This window comes from Aricia agestis, chromosome 1 (genome assembly GCF_905147365.1).
Source record: "Aricia agestis chromosome 1, ilAriAges1.1, whole genome shotgun sequence".
Lineage (NCBI taxonomy): Eukaryota > Metazoa > Arthropoda > Insecta > Lepidoptera > Lycaenidae > Aricia > Aricia agestis.
Genome location: NC_056406.1, coordinates 14,056,248 through 14,076,248, shown reverse-complemented (window position 1 = coordinate 14,076,248; position 20,001 = coordinate 14,056,248). Strand labels below are relative to the sequence as shown.

The 20,001-nt window shown below is 38.9% G+C and overlaps 2 protein-coding genes across 2 annotated transcripts; one reads left to right on the top strand and one right to left on the bottom strand.

Annotated features, from left to right (window-relative positions):
* Positions 1 to 140: 140 nt before the first annotated feature.
* On the top strand, positions 141 to 11,191 carry LOC121731953 (probable G-protein coupled receptor 158). The gene is made up of 10 exons (XM_042121669.1): positions 141 to 302; positions 830 to 1,348; positions 1,433 to 1,672; positions 6,019 to 6,087; positions 6,712 to 6,879; positions 7,367 to 7,576; positions 7,864 to 8,067; positions 8,849 to 9,046; positions 9,551 to 9,571; positions 10,508 to 11,191. The coding sequence occupies exons 1-10, from the start codon at positions 141 to 143 to the stop codon at positions 10,655 to 10,657; spliced, it is 1,941 nt and encodes a 646-aa protein (XP_041977603.1). The 3' UTR covers positions 10,658 to 11,191.
* A 2,925-nt stretch (positions 11,192 to 14,116) lies between these two features.
* On the bottom strand, positions 14,117 to 19,603 carry LOC121731947 (myrosinase 1-like). Its single transcript, XM_042121658.1, has 6 exons — positions 19,569 to 19,603; positions 19,207 to 19,325; positions 18,493 to 19,124; positions 18,067 to 18,372; positions 17,251 to 17,489; positions 14,117 to 14,329 (listed from the first exon to the last, which is right to left on the bottom strand). Exons 1-6 carry the CDS (start codon positions 19,601 to 19,603, stop codon positions 14,209 to 14,211), a joined length of 1,452 nt encoding a protein of 483 aa, XP_041977592.1. The 3' UTR covers positions 14,117 to 14,208.
* Between the last annotated feature and the right edge of the window lie 398 nt (positions 19,604 to 20,001).

Sequence of the window (20,001 nt, the reverse complement as noted above, 5' to 3'; positions counted from 1 at the left end):
TCAAAGATTATTTTTTTTAATTAAACAAAAATAGTTTTTTTATTTGTTTGTTTAATATTTTTAAATAGCGATAATTAACTGAGGCTTAAAATTTTACATGTCATCAGGGGATGCGGCGTCGCTGGTGCGGGCGGTGAGGCATGGTGGTTCGGTGGGCGCGCTGGGCGGCGCTGGCGCTGGCGCTGTGCGCGGGCGCCGCCGCACCCCCCGGCCCGCCGCCGCAACCCTCCGCGTCCTCCGCGTCCGCCGCGCCCGCCGTCTGCGAACCCATTCTGTTACGCAAACCGCCGCCTCTGCCGACGGTGCGTCTTTTATTCTATTATATTATAAACTAGATGACGCTCGCCGCGGGAACCGTACATTTTTCCGGGATAAAAAGTATCCTATGTCCTTTCCCGGGACTTCAAGTATCTCCATGCCAAATTTCAGTAAAATTGGTTCTGCGGTTTGAGCGTGAAGAGGTAACAGACAGACAGACACATTTATAGTATAGTATAGTATAGTATAGTATAGTATAGTATAGTATAGTATAGTATAGTATAGTATAGTATAGTATAGTATAGTATAGTATAGTATAGTATAGTATAGTATAGTATAGTATAGTATAGTATAGTATAGTATAGTATAGTATAGTATAGTATAGTATATAGTATATAGTAGTATGGATAATTGTTTGTCTTCATATCTCGTAATTGTGTAAAATTTGCGTGCGCTATGCACCCCGCGGATGAATGCGCCATGCGATAAACAAGAACATACTGTTCGAACGATGAATGTATTTTTATATTTGTAAAATGTGGGGTTAACAACAATTATTGTGCAACTTCAGAACGTGCGGGAGTATGAGGCGGCGGTGGTGCAGGCGGCTCGCGCCCTGTCGGAGATGGTGGAGCAGGGGTCGGCGGACGAGGTGCGCGCCGCCGCGCTGGCCCGCGCCGCCGCTCGAACGTTGCTGCGCCCTCCGCCGGCGGCGGTGGCCCTCGGTGCGCCCCAGCTCCACCTGGGCGTGCTCTACATAGCGGAGCCGCCCCGCCTCGTCGTCTTTCAGCAGAACAACTCCGCCACCCTGCAACAGTTCTGGCGCACTCTCGCGTCGGCGTGGAACGCCAGCGCCGTCGTATGGTCGAACGCGTGGTACGCGTGCGAGGGGCCACCGAGCTGGTGGGGCGGGACGGCCGCGGCCCGGGGCGCCGGCCCCGCGCGAGCCGCGGCCGCCATATTCAGGAAGATGCCGACCCTGCCGTGCGAGGAGAGCATGTACGACTACTTCGGAGGGCCCCCGCTGTGCGACGCTCGAACGACCGAATGCGAAGCTACGCCGGCGCTAGTCTCGGACAGAAGACTGGAGGTGCGTAAATTTAAAAAGAGATTCACATTTTATATATTTTATCCGAGAATTTGAAATAACACTGTCGTATTTTGTGTTCGGCAGTACCGATGCCGATGCAACGCGGGGCACTGGCACGCGGGTGGCGGCGGCTGGATCGGCGGGTCGCGGCTGGAGCAGGGCGGACAGGGAGGCCGGCTGAACTGCTCGGCGTGCGAGGTGGGCAGCAGCGCCGCCGCCTGCCTCGCCGACATGTACCGCGCCTCGCTGCTCGCCGCCAACCTCACCGGCATCCTCCTATGTTTCGTCATCGCATTCATCATTTTCAAGAAGCGAAAGTGTAAAGTGAGTAATCTAAGTAATAGCTTCTAACTAATTAGGGTATCCAACGGTAGCCAAATATGCTCCTACCGTATTGTTTATATTATACTAGCGACCGGCTTCGCACGGGTATAAAATATATATTTTATAGCCTGTATCACTCACTGAAGAAATTATTAAAATCTATATCGATTCAGTAGTTTTTAATTACAGTGGGTGGCCAAATTAATATGTACTCGCTGTGAGATTTTTTCGTAGATTCTTATTGGTTGATTGTTTAGCCATTTTGTGTTGTTAGTTTTAGTTTTTTCATTTATTTTTTGTTACTTTAGGCTGTCTTCCACATTTTGTGAGACAGTAACATTTATTATTCAATAAAAATCTTGTTATAATAACACCATTTAGTACGACAGTCACTTAAGCCATATTTTCCTGTTTAGCGCGTGCAATAGGGAGTTAGACACAGGCGCTAAAATTATTTTTTTGTAAAAAGCAATATACTTACCTAAGTCTTATCTGTTTTATTATAATTTATAAATTATAGGTATTAACACATATTTCTAGTGTTTCTTGGTTATTTTTTGTGATGATGTAATTTTAAGTTAAAATAATGAAAGATTTAGCCATGGGATAGAATTCAGACATTCAAGCTAGAAATAAATCTAAAATTTAGACACCTTAGAGTTATATCCATCATACTCAGAGAGAAATTGCGAGATTAGCAGGCGTATCCCAGTCTACACTTTGAAATATAAAAAAGTGATGAACCTAAAAAATCTTTGTCACCATAGCGAGCTGATAAAAGTGGCAGAAAACGTCTTTCGACTGCTTGAACAGAAGAGGAAACAACAAACTATTGTTGAGAACAGAAAAAATCCCCTAAAAGTCATAAACATTTTGTTAGATGATGCTGGCCTAGATTTATCTAACAGAAAGGCGAAACTGAATTTCAGTTGTTTCCGTCCTTCGAAAAACCTAAGTTTACCACATATTATGCATGCATGCTTAGCGATTCGCGTTTGCTAAAATATAAAAATACTGGTCTGAGGAATACTGGAAGAAGGAAAACAAGCTATTTTAATTGCAATTTTTAAATTATGAAGATAAAGGCGTGACCTTAATATGACCCAATTGATTCAGATCCTCCAAGATAATGCCTAGTTTGTTCACCGAAGGCGACATGAAAATTTAAAAAAAAGCTGTGTTATATTGAACGAGTGAAACTTCCTTCGTCGGTTACGACCAGCTTTTTTTAGGGTTCCGTAGCCAAATGGCAAAAACGGAACCCTTATAGATTCGTCATGTGTGTCTGTCTGTCCGTCCGTATGTCACAGCCACTCTTGTCCGAAACTATAAGAGCTATACTATTGAAACTTGGTAAGTAGATGTAGTCTGTGAACCGCATTAAGATTTTGATACAAAAATGGAAAAATTAAAAAAAAATTTAGGGGTCTCCATAGGTACTATCAGAGAAGTTGATTACTATGCAAATCGGGGACCTAAGTAGTTTGGTTGCGTTACGTCAAACCCAGCTGACAGATCACAATTAACATTGAATTGACATATTCGACCAAATAACGTTGTCTGTCAATTGCATAGGAATCAACTTCCTCGATGGTACATCTGAAACAAATAATTTTTTTTTCGTCTAACCTATGCGTGTAAGGTATCTATGGATAGGTCTTCAAAAATCATATAGAGGTTCCTAATATCATTTTTTCTAACTTGAATAGTTTGCGAGAGAGACTCTTCCAAAGTGGTAAAATGTGTGTCCCCCCTCCCCTCTAACTTCTAAAGTATGATAAAAAGTTTAAGTCATGATAAAAAAAATATGATGTACCATCGACGAAGTTGATTCGTATGCAATTGACAGACCAGCGTTATTTGGTCGAATATGTCAATTCAATGTTAATTGTGATCTGTCAGCTGGGTTTGACGTAACGCAACCAAACTACTTAGGTCCCCGATTTGCATAGGAATCAACTTCTCTGATAGTACATTACTATAAAAACTACCAACGAAAATTGGTTTGAACGAGATCTAGCAAGTAGTTTTTTTATACGTCATAAATGGTAAACCTTAAATTAACTTTCAGTAAATCAACTGAAATATAAAAATAAATCAAAAACCTTTTTAATTTCATAAAAATAAAACTTATTGCTGCTACGGAACCCTTCATGGGCGAGTCCAACTCGCACTTGGCCGGTTTTTTCCCCTCATGTCCCTTTGTTCCCTTCTTTAAAACTATAACGCAACGGATTTTGATGATTCTTTCAGTGTTAGATATCGAGGAAGGCTATAGACTATTTTTTATCATGCTAAGACTAATAAGAGCGAAGAAATAGAGGAAAATGTGGAATAAACGGAGAAAATTACTTATTTGAAAGGGCTAACATGAACGCGCTAATCTCAGGAACTACTTACTGGTCCGATTTGAAAAATTCTTTCAGTGTTAGATAGCCCATTTATACTAAGACTAACAGGAGAATGTGGAAAAAACGGGGGTAATTATTTGAAAGGGCTTATCTCGCGAACTACTGGAGCAATTTATATGTTATTTGGCACAGATAAGAAGTAGACCATGTGAAGGATCATAGGCTATCGATTTTAACCATTTTTTCAGTGGCTATATATTTTATACCCGTGCGACACCGGGGCGGGTCGCTAGTAAAGTTAATATATTAACTTTATGATTACGACATGGGGCGAGATTAGCTCAAAGGTGAGGTCGACTACACTTGGTTGAAGGAACCAAGCGTTAAGATCTGTCTGTATCTGCTAGATTTACCACCTCTCATCTCCATCCCCAGATGGCTAAATATCAGCCAGACGGGACCTGCATATGTATGCAGGACTCTGCACCTTACCATAAAGCTAAAAAAAATATTAACTTTTTTAAAGATATTTTTTTCCTTATAAGACACGAAAACGTATTGTTTTTCAAGTGAGTATAATAATTTGGCCACCGACGTGACAGTATATTCATTACTACCCGTGGGCCGTGACCCGCAATAGTCGGTACCGCCGCAAAAGCTACGTCCCGCAATTTTTAAATCTGTAATATGTTCGAAAATATTCATTTAAATCATATGCTGTAATATATGATATCTATATTAAATCAACAATGTATTTAAAGTACTCTACGAATAAGAAAGTACTTATTTAATTGAATAAGGATTATTGCCGTATACTTACTAATAATGGCTAATTTTCGAAGCGATTTTAACCAATCGGCAATAATCCTTATTGAATTAAATGCTTTAGATATGTCGCAGTCAACTGGTTAAAAAAGCCATTCAATCAAACAGCTAGCTTCTGTAATAATGGCACTAAACTAATGGTAATCTTAGTTGATTTAACATTTAACCAGTTAACTAAGCGTCATCTAGCTGTAGTGTAGAACGTTGCAGTCAACAAGTCGGCTCAACGACGTATAGAAGTGTGATTGAATGGCGTTGTTCAGTCAAAGGGCTAGTTGTTTGATTGAACGGCTATTTAAACCAGTTGGCTGCGACATCTAGATAACATCACACGATTCCAACGATACCGTAATTATTTGGAATCAGTAATGAACTTGTTGATTACAAATAATTATGTGGATACAATTTTTGGGTCAGCCTGTTTAAAGTCCACCTTTTAAGTAATATTAAAAATAATTTAATACCTTGATATTCCTATTTAAAGTGATTATCAAATATCATTAATTATTCTTTTGTTTTTAAGAATAACATGATAACAACTGATGTTAATGATTGTTATTTAAATAACTTAGAGCGCACGAAAAAAATCCGTGAGAAACATAACAGCTATATTATATATTTTCCTGTGGCAAAAAAAGCCTGTGTCCTGGCATCAACAAGTTCATTGATTCCAAATAATTACGGTATCGTTGGAATCGGGTGATGTTATTAATTTTTTTCATAAAACAATAAAATACGCAAAGTGCATCAGAAAATTTAAAGATTTCTGCTTTCTTAAAAAAATTTGGATTTCTTTACAAGAGTAGTTTTAGGGCCATTTTTCAACCTTTTATCATTTTTCAACCATTTTTCAACCAAAAATCAAAATGTACACTTTCACGGTGCATCCACCTGGAAATTATATCGATTTGAATGAAACTATGATTTAAATAGGCCCTAGCCATAGGACGTTATCTGTACTAAAATAATATCTGTCTTGACGAAATGAATAAACATACAAGTGGAGTATCGGTTTATCCATTTCGTCACGACAGTTATATTAGTACAGATAACGTCCTATGGCCTATTAAAATCTTAGTTTCATTCAAATCCATATAATTCCCAGATGGATGCACCGAGAAAGTGTACATTTTGATTTTTGGTAAAAAAATCTCGACTTCTATGTTACAGGCGGTCGCGATGGGTATGTGGACAGTGCTGGAAGTGGTTCTACTTGGTGCGGCTTTAATATACGCGTCCGTAAGTAACACGTCAATATAGAGCTACAATGTAGTAAGTTACTGTAGCAGTTATAAGAGTGGTTATGAATAAAGGTATGAATTTAAAATTATTTAAAATAATCGGTTTAATATAATATTTAAGGTTGGTGTCACGTAAACATTATTTCCTCTGACTTATCTTGCAGCCTAAAACATTAAATTCAAATTCAACTGTCGATTTGAATACATAAAGTAAGAACGAGATTAATTAACTACTACCAGATAAATTATTTCATATGTAGTCTTACGCAGATGGCGGACCTACGTAATTTGTTCGAGCTAAGAATGTTAGGCATTTTTTTTAAGGAGGGGAAATGCATTACGCATCCCCCGCCCCCTCGGGGGAAGGGGCAGGGGTATATCGGACTCCCTCCGCAGAGGTTTACCGACTAAACCCCACATGCCAAAGGCCAAAGAATGTTAGGCCCTGCCGAGTGCCGACAGATCACAACTAACATTGACTTCACTTATCCCGACTAATTAACGTAATTCCGTCTTCTACCTCCGAAGAAATTTCCCTGATGTGCCATCAGGTGAACAAACGTCGTCTTTTACAATCATTTAAACGTGACAAAGATTTGACGTCTTTTTTCGTGTTTTCCAGGCGGCGTCGCAGTACATATCGGTGTCGCGGTGGCGGTGCGTGGCGGGCGCGTGGCTGCGCGAGCTCGGCTTCGTCGCCTGCTACGGCTCCGTCGTGCTGCGGTTATGGGTGCTGCTAGCTGAATTCCGCACCAGGAAGGCGCATAGATGGACGCCAAGGGATTCTGAGGTATTCTAGAGATATTCTAGAATTTCATCAGTGCTTTTTTTCAAGGATGTGAAATTATGTTTATACAGGATCTACAGTGTGTAACAAAAATAAATGATAATACTTTCACTGAGAGTAGAGAGTTCACTGAGAAAGTAGCAGTGCTGAAAGACGAATTTTTTTTTTACTTTTGTATGGGCAAGGGCCCGAGTGTCACGAGTTTCCCCATACAAAAGTGAAAAAAAAATTCGTCTTTCAGCGCTGCTATTTTCACAGTGAACTCTCTACAAGTAACACGTACACATACTAAAGTATTATTACTTATTTTTGTTATACCCTGTATATAGACATATCGGTTTGAAGCTTGAGGAGCATCATTAGATTCGCCTTGATGGGAACACAGGCCAGTCGGGTTTGTTTTTTAACTCTGATTTTAAACAAACGGCTAGGTTACAACATAATATATTCTGTCTGTTATGCTTCTTATTAAAATCAATACAATTTGCAGGTCCTTCGTATAGTAGCGGCGATGCTGCTGGGCGCGGTGTGCTACCTGTGCGCGTTCACGGCGACGACGGCATGCGAGGACGAGGCGGGGGCGGGGGCGGGGTGCGCGCGCGCCGCCTGGCACCACGTGACCGCCGCCGCCGAGCTGCTGCTGCTCGTGGCCGGCCTCCGCCTCGCGTATGCGGCTAGAAATGCTAATGTGCCGTTTCAGGTAAAAATTAGGGAATGCAAATTTCGCGAGATTGGGGCTCAAGCGGGATCCCGCGAGTTTATGAATACAATACCGCGAGATCGCGCCAATTTCGAGATCTCGCGAGATTAGCAGTTTGGTGGTTTTTTTCTCAGTCAATTTCTCTGATAGCACTAAATCACTCGTATGAGCACCAAGTCTTTATTTCGCATGAAGATTGAAGGTCCTATAAAATATAAAATAACATTATGTCTTCAAGCTATTTAATTTGTATTGTAAATAACGTCTGTCCCATACCTCCTCACCAGGAGCGGGGCTGGCTGTCCTCGTGCCTGTGGGTGGAGGGTGCGTGCGGCGCGGCGTGGCGTGTGGCGGCGCTGATGGGGGCGGCGCCGGAGCGGTCCCCGCTGGCGGCGGCGGCGCGCGCGCACCTGTCCGCGGGCGCGGCGCTGGCGTGCGTACTCGCGCCCCGCCTATGGCACGGCTACCGGGCGAGATCGCTCGCCCAGGAGGTTATTCGCTTTGTATCACTATTTTAGGACTTGTCATATTATTTAGGTGTTTATTTTAGGATAAACTAGATGTCCCGGCAAACGTTGTTTTTCCATATAAATATTTTTTGGTACGAAAAATAGATGTTGGCCGATTCTCAGACGGCAGACCTACTCACATCTTATATTTGTGAGCATATTGCTCACAAATATAAGAATCGGTCAAGCCGTTTCGGAGGAATAGGGGAACGAAAATTGTGACACGAGAATTTTATATACTTATAAGATTTACTTACTTTATTTTTTGTCGAGTACTTTGTTTTTAAATAATTGTTAAATATCCAGAGTCTTAAATAAAAGGATCTGGCTTAGGGCCGGGACACAAAAACACGATGCGATGTCGTGTCGTAGAAACTCACGACAGTTGTTATTCAAAATTTAAAGAAGACGCATTGTGAGTTTCTACGACGCGACGTCCTCCCGTGTATCGTAGTACGTTACGATGTCGTAACGTAGTTTTTTACGATGCTCGTCGTAGATTCCCACGACGCGACGTCGCATGTTGTAACAACGCCGCGTCGTGGTACGACACGACGTCGTGTGGTGTTTTTGTGTCCTGGCCCTAAGAGTTTCATAAGTTCGTATAAATGCTTCACTATCTTTACAATTTTATTTGAATTAGGACGATTATATGCGAGATTTTCAGTTACGTCGATAGGTAATTTCCATACATGAACGGAGATTGTTGATTGAGCCTTATTAGCAAATAGTGAGATTCACTTGCTCATTATTGTCAAATCAGGTCTCTCGAAGAGGGCCAGCAGAAGGGTTCGGTGTGGAAGGTGAAGAGGAGCCTACCCAGGAGGAAGTGAGAGCGGAGTTGAAGCGGCTGTACGTGCAGCTGGAGATATTGCGGAATAAGACGCTACGCCGCGACAACCCGCACATCAGCAAAAGGAGGGGAGGACGCAAACCGCCGCATAGACGGTTTTCCCTACAGGTATTTTACCTTTGAATTAACTTGTATAACTAATACGTACAATCTCCCCGACCGAGGCATGGAAGCCAATAAAACATCCGACCCAAACCTTTAGATCGGTGGTAACACTCCAAAACTTATCTGTTATATAAATAGGTATCCATTTAAGTCAAGTTTACACAGATTGTATTATAATTATGAACGAATCCTTACGGAGTACTTACATTGTAATAACTAGCCATTAACATAGTTAATATTTTGATATTATCAACCGCTGTAAATTTTACACAACATTAAGTTTTAACTTTAACGCTTGGAATTATTTTAACACAACAGTGACTTTGCATTTACCATCCCATACCACATCGGCCACTTTTTATTTTTTAAAGCGTTGCCCAACGTTATGCGATACCAAAGCATAGCGAGCATCGCTAAATTCAACTAGTCGCTTGGGCCAAACATGACTAGTCTGTGATCATCCTCATTAATGAACTGTTTCAAATTCCATCACACCTCCGACTTTAGAAAAAGGGCAGCCGGGAGAAGGTAAGACGCAATGTATATCGCATGCCCCGAGCACCCGCATGCCCAGCCCGACCGGCCGGCCTCCGCACGCGGGACTAGAATGTACCCGACACCAAAAACGAACCATACTTTTAAAGTGAACTCACCTCCAGTGTTGAGGGTGTCCATGTGTGGTGTTTCTTTTATCACCAAATTACAAATGGTCTCGGAAACATTCTAGCCCTGCCACGTCACCTCTCACGATCACTCCTCTGTAACTGACCGATATGTCCGCTTTCAGTGTCTAGGTAAACTGAGCACTAAACAATCAAATTAAAATCAGTACTAACAATTTAAATATCAACTAAACTTAAATAAAATATGATTACATTAAAATATTTTTATTTACTTATTTGTAAATTTAAAATTCTTTAATAAATCTGAGTAGCACTGCGATTCCACTCGCCTATTGAATTTTAAAGTTAGTAATTCGACTTATTAATATTATTACATAATAGTTATTTAGTTTACTAAATAAAAAAAATTAAAAAGTTAGAACATTACCATTTACACCAAGTATTTTAGAGATTTAACTAATTAATTTCACTTCACCTATGGGCTGTGAAGTATTATGTTATTTCATAGTCAACATTATTATTATTTTAACCTTCTAAAATTATTTCATAATATGTTAATTATTTGTCACAGTAGTGGGTAGTTATGTTACCAAAACGATAAATACAAAAAAATTAGTGTGACGAGTTCTAAATTAAGCAATTAAATCACAACAGTTAAACTTAATATTATTTTATTGATACTCTATATTCGTTTCTCCAGCTTTAAATCGGCTGTTTGTGACGTCTATATCGCTACAGAGCACCCGCTTTTAATTTTATTTTGGCATCTTACGGGCAGAATATATAATGCACAACACGATTAATGTAAAAATTCATATATTTAATCTGACGTACTTTGCAGGCTCTACAAGCTCGACGCGGGGGTAAAAACAAAGCGAGCAACAGCGCCATAGAAGCCAGCGAGGCCGGCGACGCGTCCCGGACTCCAGAGGACTCCATATGTTCCGCCGAGGGCCCCTCACACTTCACCGAAGGGGAAACTGTCGCGTGATCCCAAATGTAAGTCTGCCATGGACTGGCAAATTTAAATATCACGCTAGACCGCTCCAACAGTAGGAGCCTAAAACATGTCTGTGTAGTTTGTAACTGGCGAGTTTTGGTCTGGGATGATCGATGTGTTTACTGTTTATATCTCATATTTTATTACTCAATCCATCCTCTGTTTTTAAATGCCATTATTGATGATTAGTTGTATTATATGATGTTTGATTAAGTTGATTGCTAAATCTAAATGGATCCAAGTCTCGTTTTTGTGTCCATATTTTAGGGAATTTGAAACGAAGGGAAATCGCTATGAGGTGGAAAAGTTTATAAAAACCGACTTAACTGCGCATTTAAGACTTAAAAGTACAAAGGAACTAGTCAGATAAATCACGTTACCAAAGCGTATAGTTATACGACCAATAAAGAAATTTGCTTACCTACATAATATATACCAAAGCGTATAGTTATACTGCCAATAAATAAGTTTGCTTACCTACATAATATTAAATATATATATTATATAGTACGTTACTCAGTAGTCGCTCAGTAGTCAGTTCCGCTTATCACTATCATAAAAAATATGAATATCACAATATTATCATCTCTCTTTACTGCAAGCTGTAGATAGGTTTTATCTATGCTGTATATCAGTGTTACTACATAAAAATTTAATATATCTAGTATCTAAGGTCTACAGTCTACACTCTACCAGAATCTGATTGGAATTGGATCGGAATCTGATGACAAATATTGATGGCAATTGGCAGATTTAAAAAAAATATTCATTATTGATCATTGAATTTTTATATTTGCATGTTTGAAAAAAAGGATGAAAATGTTTAATTCCTATTACCCCGGTATTGCTAGTCAATTTATTTTATTACTTTTTGCCATCAGATTCTGGTCTTAGATTATGTACTTCTGGTAAACCTATACCAACTATCTTATACGTATATTATTTTTATTTTGAGATTGTAACATTAATTTAAAAACCTGTTTTGACGCCGTCCAAAATAATTTCATTATTTTTCGGTTGCTGGCCAACTCTAATCAAAATCTGATACTGTTGTTATAATTACTATTATATTCATATTTTATACTAACTGACGAGGTATAACAATCGCGTTGTAGGTAAATGTTTTCATAGATATAATTTATCTTCTAAAATATACTTTTGTGAGTCCTAATTCCAATCTTATTTGAAAATCTTCTCTTTTTAGCTGTGTAGATTAAGGAGTTTAAAAAAATTGTAAGTACCTAATATTTGTATGATATTCGAAAGGTGTTACCATGTTAAGATAATAAATGGTTAACCCTGTAAGGGCACAAGTATAATTTAGGATATTTAAATTTAGCTTAAGCGTTAAGTGTTATTTTATGATGTAAGTCATTGTTGTCAGTATTATGTATTGCTGCTACGACCACGTACCTCGAGACGAGTAAGGACTTGTATTCTCATACTTCAAAGCGTCATTGGTGTCATACATAAACCTTTCTTCAGTGCTCCCAAAGTGATAATGCGCATAGAAATTTTCGGAATTTTTCGACAACGATCGTATTCCCCGAGCGTCGGAAGACTTCGCTGCAAGCGCTGTTTTAAACTTAACTATAAGAAAAACAGCGCTATGCAGCGACGTAGAGGCGCCTGACGTTGCTTGGACGTTACCATGGTAACGCCGCGATGGCTTCCCGGTGAGTGAGGCTACGTTTCCACCAGCCTACCTAGCATACGCCAACGAGATATCTCACTCTCGAGATGATTAAATTTTGACATTATGAGACGAGTAGTTACTCGCCTCATAATGTCAAAATCTCGACATTATCTCGACCAAACTCTATAAAAATATGTTATTTCGATTATAGATCTACGCGAGAAAAAATGTTTGTCATTCTAGGGTGAATAGAGATGAAGAGACAAACCATTAAACACCGAGAAAACATGTAGAGTGAGATATCTCGTTGGCGTATGCTAGGTAGGCAGAGCTGAGCGGAGCTGTGTTGCGAGGAATGTGTTTTTGAGAACCAATAGCATTGCCACGCTTAGCAATGTCATGGCAAAGTCATGCCAATGAAGCGATTCTATTGGTTTTCGAAAACACATTCCTCGCAACACAGCTCCGCTCAACTCTGGTGGAAACGCAGCCTACCACTTTGTCGGACCGGCGACAGCGGACAGCCACCGGCTGTATGATATTTACTTCCTGTGAACAAGGTGCAAAATGCAAGTGCATTGTTTGAGGCTCTTACGTTTCATAGATTCGGGTGTTTCCGTGATTACGACAATTAGCGAAGATATCTGCGCATTATTAATTTGGGAGTACTGTACTTATTTAGATAGATACCTTCTCAGATAGATTTTTATAATATTTGCTAACTATATATTTCTAGGAATTGATGTTGTATCTAGAGTTTGAATTTCATTCATTAGGTAGTACAAAATATGCAATAAGTACCTACTACTTAGTCGAAGATATTAGGTAATCTGGATTCTGCTGGAGTGCCAAGCAGATATCAGTGGAAGACAGGTGAGTGGTGACAGGCAGGACCGAAGTCCGTACGCTCTGTCAGCAGCTAACAAAAGCTTAACGAGCAACTTTTCGATTGTACCTTACTTTTCTATGAATACATTTTCCATTTTATTACTATCTTAAAATAATGTAATTCTATGTATCTATGTATTTTGGAAAACTATATCAATAGCCACTTAAGTCCACAAACTCCTAGGGAATATAATATTTTGTAGAAATATTTTATAAGTATCTACAATAAACCCTGTACATATAAAATATTATGTTAATGTTTTCAATAAGTTAATGTTAAGACATAGTGTGTAATACACGGAGCTTTGTTGAATGTTTGCAATCATTGTGATGAATATTAAAAAGATGTCTAAAGGTGAAAGTATTTAATAAAAAACAAATTGAACATGACGTGACTGTTGTTATTATTTTCTCCGGGACATCCATTATAATCTATACACAATCTATACTAATATTATAATTGGGAAGAGTTTGTTTGTTTGAACGCGCTAATCTCTAAGCTAAATAGCCCATTTATCGAGGAATGCTATAGGCACGCTAAGACTAATAAGAGCGAAGAAATAGATGAAGATGTTAAAAAAACGGGGGAAATTATATGGGATTGCTTATTATCTGATGAACTACTGGAGCAATTTTTATGTTATTTGGCAAACATGAAAAATAGACCACGTGAAGGGACATAGGCTATTTTTTGTCGCAAAATGTACGGTTGCGTGAAATTCCTAAATTACGCAAGCGAAGCCGCGCGTTCCGCGCATCTATATATAATAAAATCGTAGGAAAGTCAATTCTGTATGTTGAATATTTTTGTACAATAAATAATACTTGGGATGTGATCTACTATGCTAACGCGGACGAAGTCGCGGGCAACAGCTAGTATTTTATAAGCTTGCAAATTTCAACAAATTAAATAAATAAAACCAAACTCTATGCGTAAACTTTTAATCCTTGACAGAGTACCTTTTTGGAAGAACCGAAAATTACATTTTTAATATGGTAATGTTTAGCACAATGTGTTTTACGTACCACAGATAATACTACGCGTACGCAACACGTTTTGGTACATGAAGGCAGAGGCGCGCGGGGTGCGGGTGAGCTCTTCGCTTTCATAGTCCACTTCGTACAGCCCAAACCGATCTCTGTTCAAACAGAATGGGCGAATTTAATTAAACTTCGTTGTACAGGGGCATAGGATATACTTCCATACTTACTTAATATTATAAATTCGAAAGTGTGTCTGTCAGTCTGTCCGCCTGTCTGTTACCTCTTCAGGCTTAAACCGCTGAAGCGATTATGCTGAAATTTGGCATGGAGATACTTTGAGTCCCGGGAAAGAGCAAAGGATAGTTTTTATTCCGGAAAAAGGTACGGACCCGGCGCGATAAACAAATTTTGGCCCAACGGAGTTACGGGCGTCCTCTAGTAAATTATAATGTTGGCTGCTGGCTCTACTTTTTAACGTTGCGCTATCTAGCAACACCTCGAGCACCAACCAGCACCAACGGAATGATAATAATTAATTAGTAAATGTTGCTGTAACTTCGTTACGCTGATATTTATTTTTTAAAGCTAACCGCACGTTTCCTGGGATAAGAACTATCGCAAAGGGACTAAAAGTATATTAAAATACAATTTTACATTAGGTTGGGGAAAAAGTTTCTTCGCATTTTATATAAAAATTAAAAAGGTTTTTTTTTTTAAGTTTATTTACAATTGACATATGTATGTAGGTGCCATTTTGTTTGATAACTTTTTGCCATCTTGTTGGTAGGGACATGATCCCATTGCTATAAAAAATTTGGGGCTTCTGATGAAAAAACTGCGACAAGTGGTTTTGGCAGTCATCTTGTGATGTCAACCTGACACTGCCTAAGGAATTCTGCAGCGACCGAAACAGGTGGAAATCTGAAGGTGCAAGGTCAGGACTATACGGCGGATGCATTAACATCTCCCAGCCAAACTCTCGTAATTTTTGCTGAGTGGCTAAAGGTCTGAGAGGTCTAGCGTCATCATAGTGAAAAACCACACCCCTTCTGTTGATTTATCTCAAATTCTTTCTCTTTCTCTCAACTTTTTCCTTTAATAGTACAGTTCAGAATCGATGGGCCTGCCTAGCGGTAACAGCTCATAATGAATAATGCCCTTCCAATCCCACCACACACACAGCATCACCTTGTTGCGAGTTAACCCGGGTTTGGCCACAGTCAGTGAAGCCTGACCGGCCTTTGAGCACGATCTTTTTCGCACGTTCTTGTCGTACGTGATCCACTTTTCATCACCAGTTATCAGCTTTTTCAAAAATGGTTCGGTTTCTTTACGTCGTAATAAAGAATCACAAATGAATACACGGTTCATTAGGTTTCTTTCAGTGAGCTCATGATGAGGCACCTAAATTTCGAGCTTTTTTGTGTACCCAGCTTTTTTCAAATGCGCCACTGACTACATCGTAACTATAGGTCTACCAATCTGATGGCAATTTGCAGAAATATCCTTGATCATTGGATACATTTTTATACTTGCATGTTGCACACACAAAATAAGCCGCTTAAGGAATAAAAAAGGATGAAAATGTTTTATTCCTATCACCCCGGTATTGCTAGAGTCAATTGACTTGTCATCAGATTCTGGTAGACCTATATATTATATATCTTGCTCCATTTTTTCAAAAATGGCATCAGTTTTGTCCGTAACAGGGCGACCAGAGCGACGTGCATCTTTGATATCAAAATTTCCGAATTGTAAACGCTAAAACCAAATTTGTGCTACTCTCACAGATATACTGCATTAGATCCATAAACATAACAAATTTTTTTCGCGGCTTGTGTCGCATTTTTACCTTTTTTGTAATACAATTTTAAAATGTATCGAATTTCTTCATTGGAATCACTCATTTTAACAATACAATTATGTTAAAATCCTGAGTTAAAATCTCACATTTACCTCATTTGAATTTGGAATTGTCTTCTGTAAAATTAAAACTTTGGTACCAAAATCAGCCAGATACAATTGGTAATGGTATAATTCTGTCTACTCTGGTAATGGTATAGCCCAATCAATGATATTCTACTTATACAGATACGTTACGTCCATACTATTTTCCGGCTTAAATCTCTTCCGAACAATTTTCAAATTCAAAATTGCAAACATTGACAAATTTGACAGATAAGTGAAACAAAAGAGACGAAAAACCATTTACATAAAAGAGACAGTTCTATTTTTAAACGTCGAATCGTATCGTTGTCTCTTTCTTCGCCTGAGCTATGACGAAAATTCGATTTTTTGCAGATTGTTCAAAAAAATGATTGAAAATGTAAATAATCGAGGTAATTATTGCATACAAGACAATGTGGTAAGAGATTCCATGTGTTTTGTTTACTTTCGAGTCATAATTGGTACATTTTCGAAACACACATGACGGCATTTTCCATTTATTTAGGTAAGACAAGACGTACTATATCTTTTGTTTCACTTATCTGTCAAATTTGTCAATGTTTGCAATTTTGAATTTGAAAATTGTTCAGAAGAGATTTAAGCCGGAAAATAGTATGGACGTAACATATCTGTATAAGTAGAATATCATTGGTATAGCCCAAGAGATTTTATGACAAGTTCTGAATACATACTATAATGCGAAAAGACTTTTCCCCAACCTATTCAAAAAATCTGTTCAGACTTCAGAGGTTCACAGCTGTTAAATAAGCGTGAAGACGTAACAGACAGGAAGACAAACAGTCATTTTTTCACTTTTATAATATTGGTAAGTATGGATTATTGTTTATCAAATATTATTAAGCTATTGCATAGCGGGCTTCGAGCGCGGCGATCGAAACAAGAAATTCCGTAACGAAAAAACCTAACACACCCGACACACTCCGACCGACACAGCGGTGCAGCGTTGCCAGACTTCGGCACGATGTTTGTGTGCGTGCGACTAGACGTATGCTAACTTGCGACTTGCATAAGTTGGTAAAAATGCTGTGCAATAGCTTTACCGCGGCAGTCCCCGAGTACCATACGCATTTATTTTTATTTTTGAGAGGTTACAAAATAGAGAACTCACATGTATCCACGTGCCCATTCAAAGTTGTCCATCAGGCTCCAGGCGGTGTAGGCGCGGACGTCGGAGCCCTCGTCGATGGCGTCCAGCATGGCACAAAGGTAAGTCTTGTAATACTCGATCCGATCCTGATCGTCCAGCCCGCCGTGCGTTGAAAACCCGTTCTCGGTGATAAATATAGGTGGATTATCAAATTCTTCGCGAATTTTTGTCAGCAGTTTGTAGAAACCCCATGGTACCGACTGGAAATAACGTTTTGATTCGTTTTAGTGTGACTTTACCCTAACATACCGGCAAGATTCTGTAAACCGTTAGATATAAACCTTTTTATTACTTTTTAGGGTTCCGTACCCAAAGGGTAAAAACGGGGTCCTATTACTAAGACTTCGTTGTCTGTCCGTCTGTCTATCTCCAGGCTATATCTCAAGAACCGCAATCTTCATAGATTGTGTATACTCGTATCGTTGCCGCTATAACAACAAATACTGAAAACAAAATAAAATAAATGTTTAAGGGACCATACGACAAACGTGATTTTTTGGCCTTTTTGCTCTATATCAATAATGGCAAGAGGCACTTGAATTTTTCACACATTCTTTTGTTACATATTATGTACCTACCTACTTTAATATTTAATAATAATATTAAAATAAAATAAAAATTTAAGGGGGCTCCCATACAAAAAACACAAATTTTAGCCTATATTTTAGCCTATTTTTCTCTGTATCGGTACGGAACCCTTCGTGCGCGAGGCCGAATTTCATATTATTTATATTAGGTACTTTTATATTTTTGTAACTTTACAATTAAAATACTCACGCATACTAAGTACGAGTATCCAATTTGACAAGAATCCGGTTGATACATTTGTACTCCCAAATCGTCATAGAAGGATGGAACCTCGTAATCATTTTCCGATTCATTTCTATAAACGTATTTTGTAGTGTAGTGATTAATTCCGAAAAAGTCTGAGGTGCCTTTGATAAAGTCAATCTCTTCGGGACTCATGTCGGGAAGCTTCGATGACGACAAACCCTGTTTGGCACTTTTAGCCGCTAGCTTCTCTTTCATAGATGCAGGAAAATCTCCGTCTTTTGAAAATATCGGATTAGTAAATACGCCCCACTGGAAAAAATTCACAAAATAATTTACGATTTGGTATTTTATTTTAAAAGAAGCGGTATAGTCCCTCAACACTACTACATATTATTACACATTGGCCACATAATATTATCTGAAACATACATGATAATTTGTAGCGTCTTCTGCCGCCTCGGCATCCTGAGAATTTACTGGCTCATAAAATTCAGTACTCAACGAGATGAAAATCGCTCCATTGTGAGTCGGGCGAAATTCTTCATCGTAAATATGATAGGCCTTCGCGTGCGCCAGAAGGCTGTTCTTCATACACTTGTATATATCATCACCAGGGTGCCGGTAGTAGCAGAAAACTTGGGGCTCGTTTAAGGTGATCCAGTATTTGACTCGGTCACCGAACAACTCGAAGGCGGTACGCGCAAAGTCAGAGAACCAGTCGACTATCTGCGGGTTGGTCCAGCCGCCCTGCTGCGCCAGCTCGAGCGGCAGGTCCCAGTGGTACAGCGTCACCACCGGCTCTATGCCGTACTTCAGCATCTCGTCCATGAGATTATTGTAGTAGTTCACGCCCGCCGGGTTGATTCTCTCCGAGTAGTTGTACGGCAGGAGTCTCGGCCAGGAGAGCGAGAATCTATAGAAATCGAGGCCGAGCTCCCGCATCATTTCCACGTCCCTCTCGTATAAGTAGTAGGAGTTCGTCGCCACGTTGCCATTGGAACCGTCTGTGATTTGTTCTAGAGAGTTTTGATACAGATAATCCAGAATGCTTTGCGTTTTACCTAAAAAAACATTTATGTTTTAACTAAAATTATTGAACATAAAATATTATTTTTAAATCAGTGAATGAATATTAAAAATTACCATCAGCATCCCAAGCACCTTCGACCTGGTAGGATGAGGTGGCCGCTCCAAATATTAGTCCTTTCGGAATTTTCCTCGGCAAGTCTTGGGCACTCGCATAGACAAAACTCAGTATACATCTTAAAAACACAAAATTGTAGATACAATATTCATTTTCATAAAATAGTAGATATCTTTAACTACTTGACACGGTAATAATACATAATATATTATTACATATTATATATGCATTTTGAATATCCAAAATATAGTACAGTTAGGTAACGAATAGCTATTCGTTACCTAACTGTACTATATTCTGTTAAAACTGCCTTTAAATGTTTCGAATAAAATAATAATTAATCAGTAGACTTATTACTTACATTGATATTAAATATTTATTATAATTTTTTTCCATTTTATAATATTCAGGTACGTGAATCGACTGAAATGATAGGTTAAAGAACACTTCACAAGACAATCAAACTTATCGTACAGCGTACTATATTTATATTTTACCAACAATGTATCATTTTTGTCATTAAGGGAGGCTAGGCCTTTTTTATATAGATCTAATCCTATCTATATATAACAAAATTTTATTTTCTTTTATTATTATTAATTATCATAAACTTATTCTACTTTGAATATAATATACTAGCTGTTGCCCGCGACTTCGTCCGCGTGGACTTCAGTTTATAGCGCGCGATGTCAACAAAATTGGTGTCAAAAGCTTTTATAAAAAAAAACCCTAGTACCCCTTAAATCAAAACAGCTGTGCAGTGTGCACATAATATTTCATTTTTTTAAGTTAAA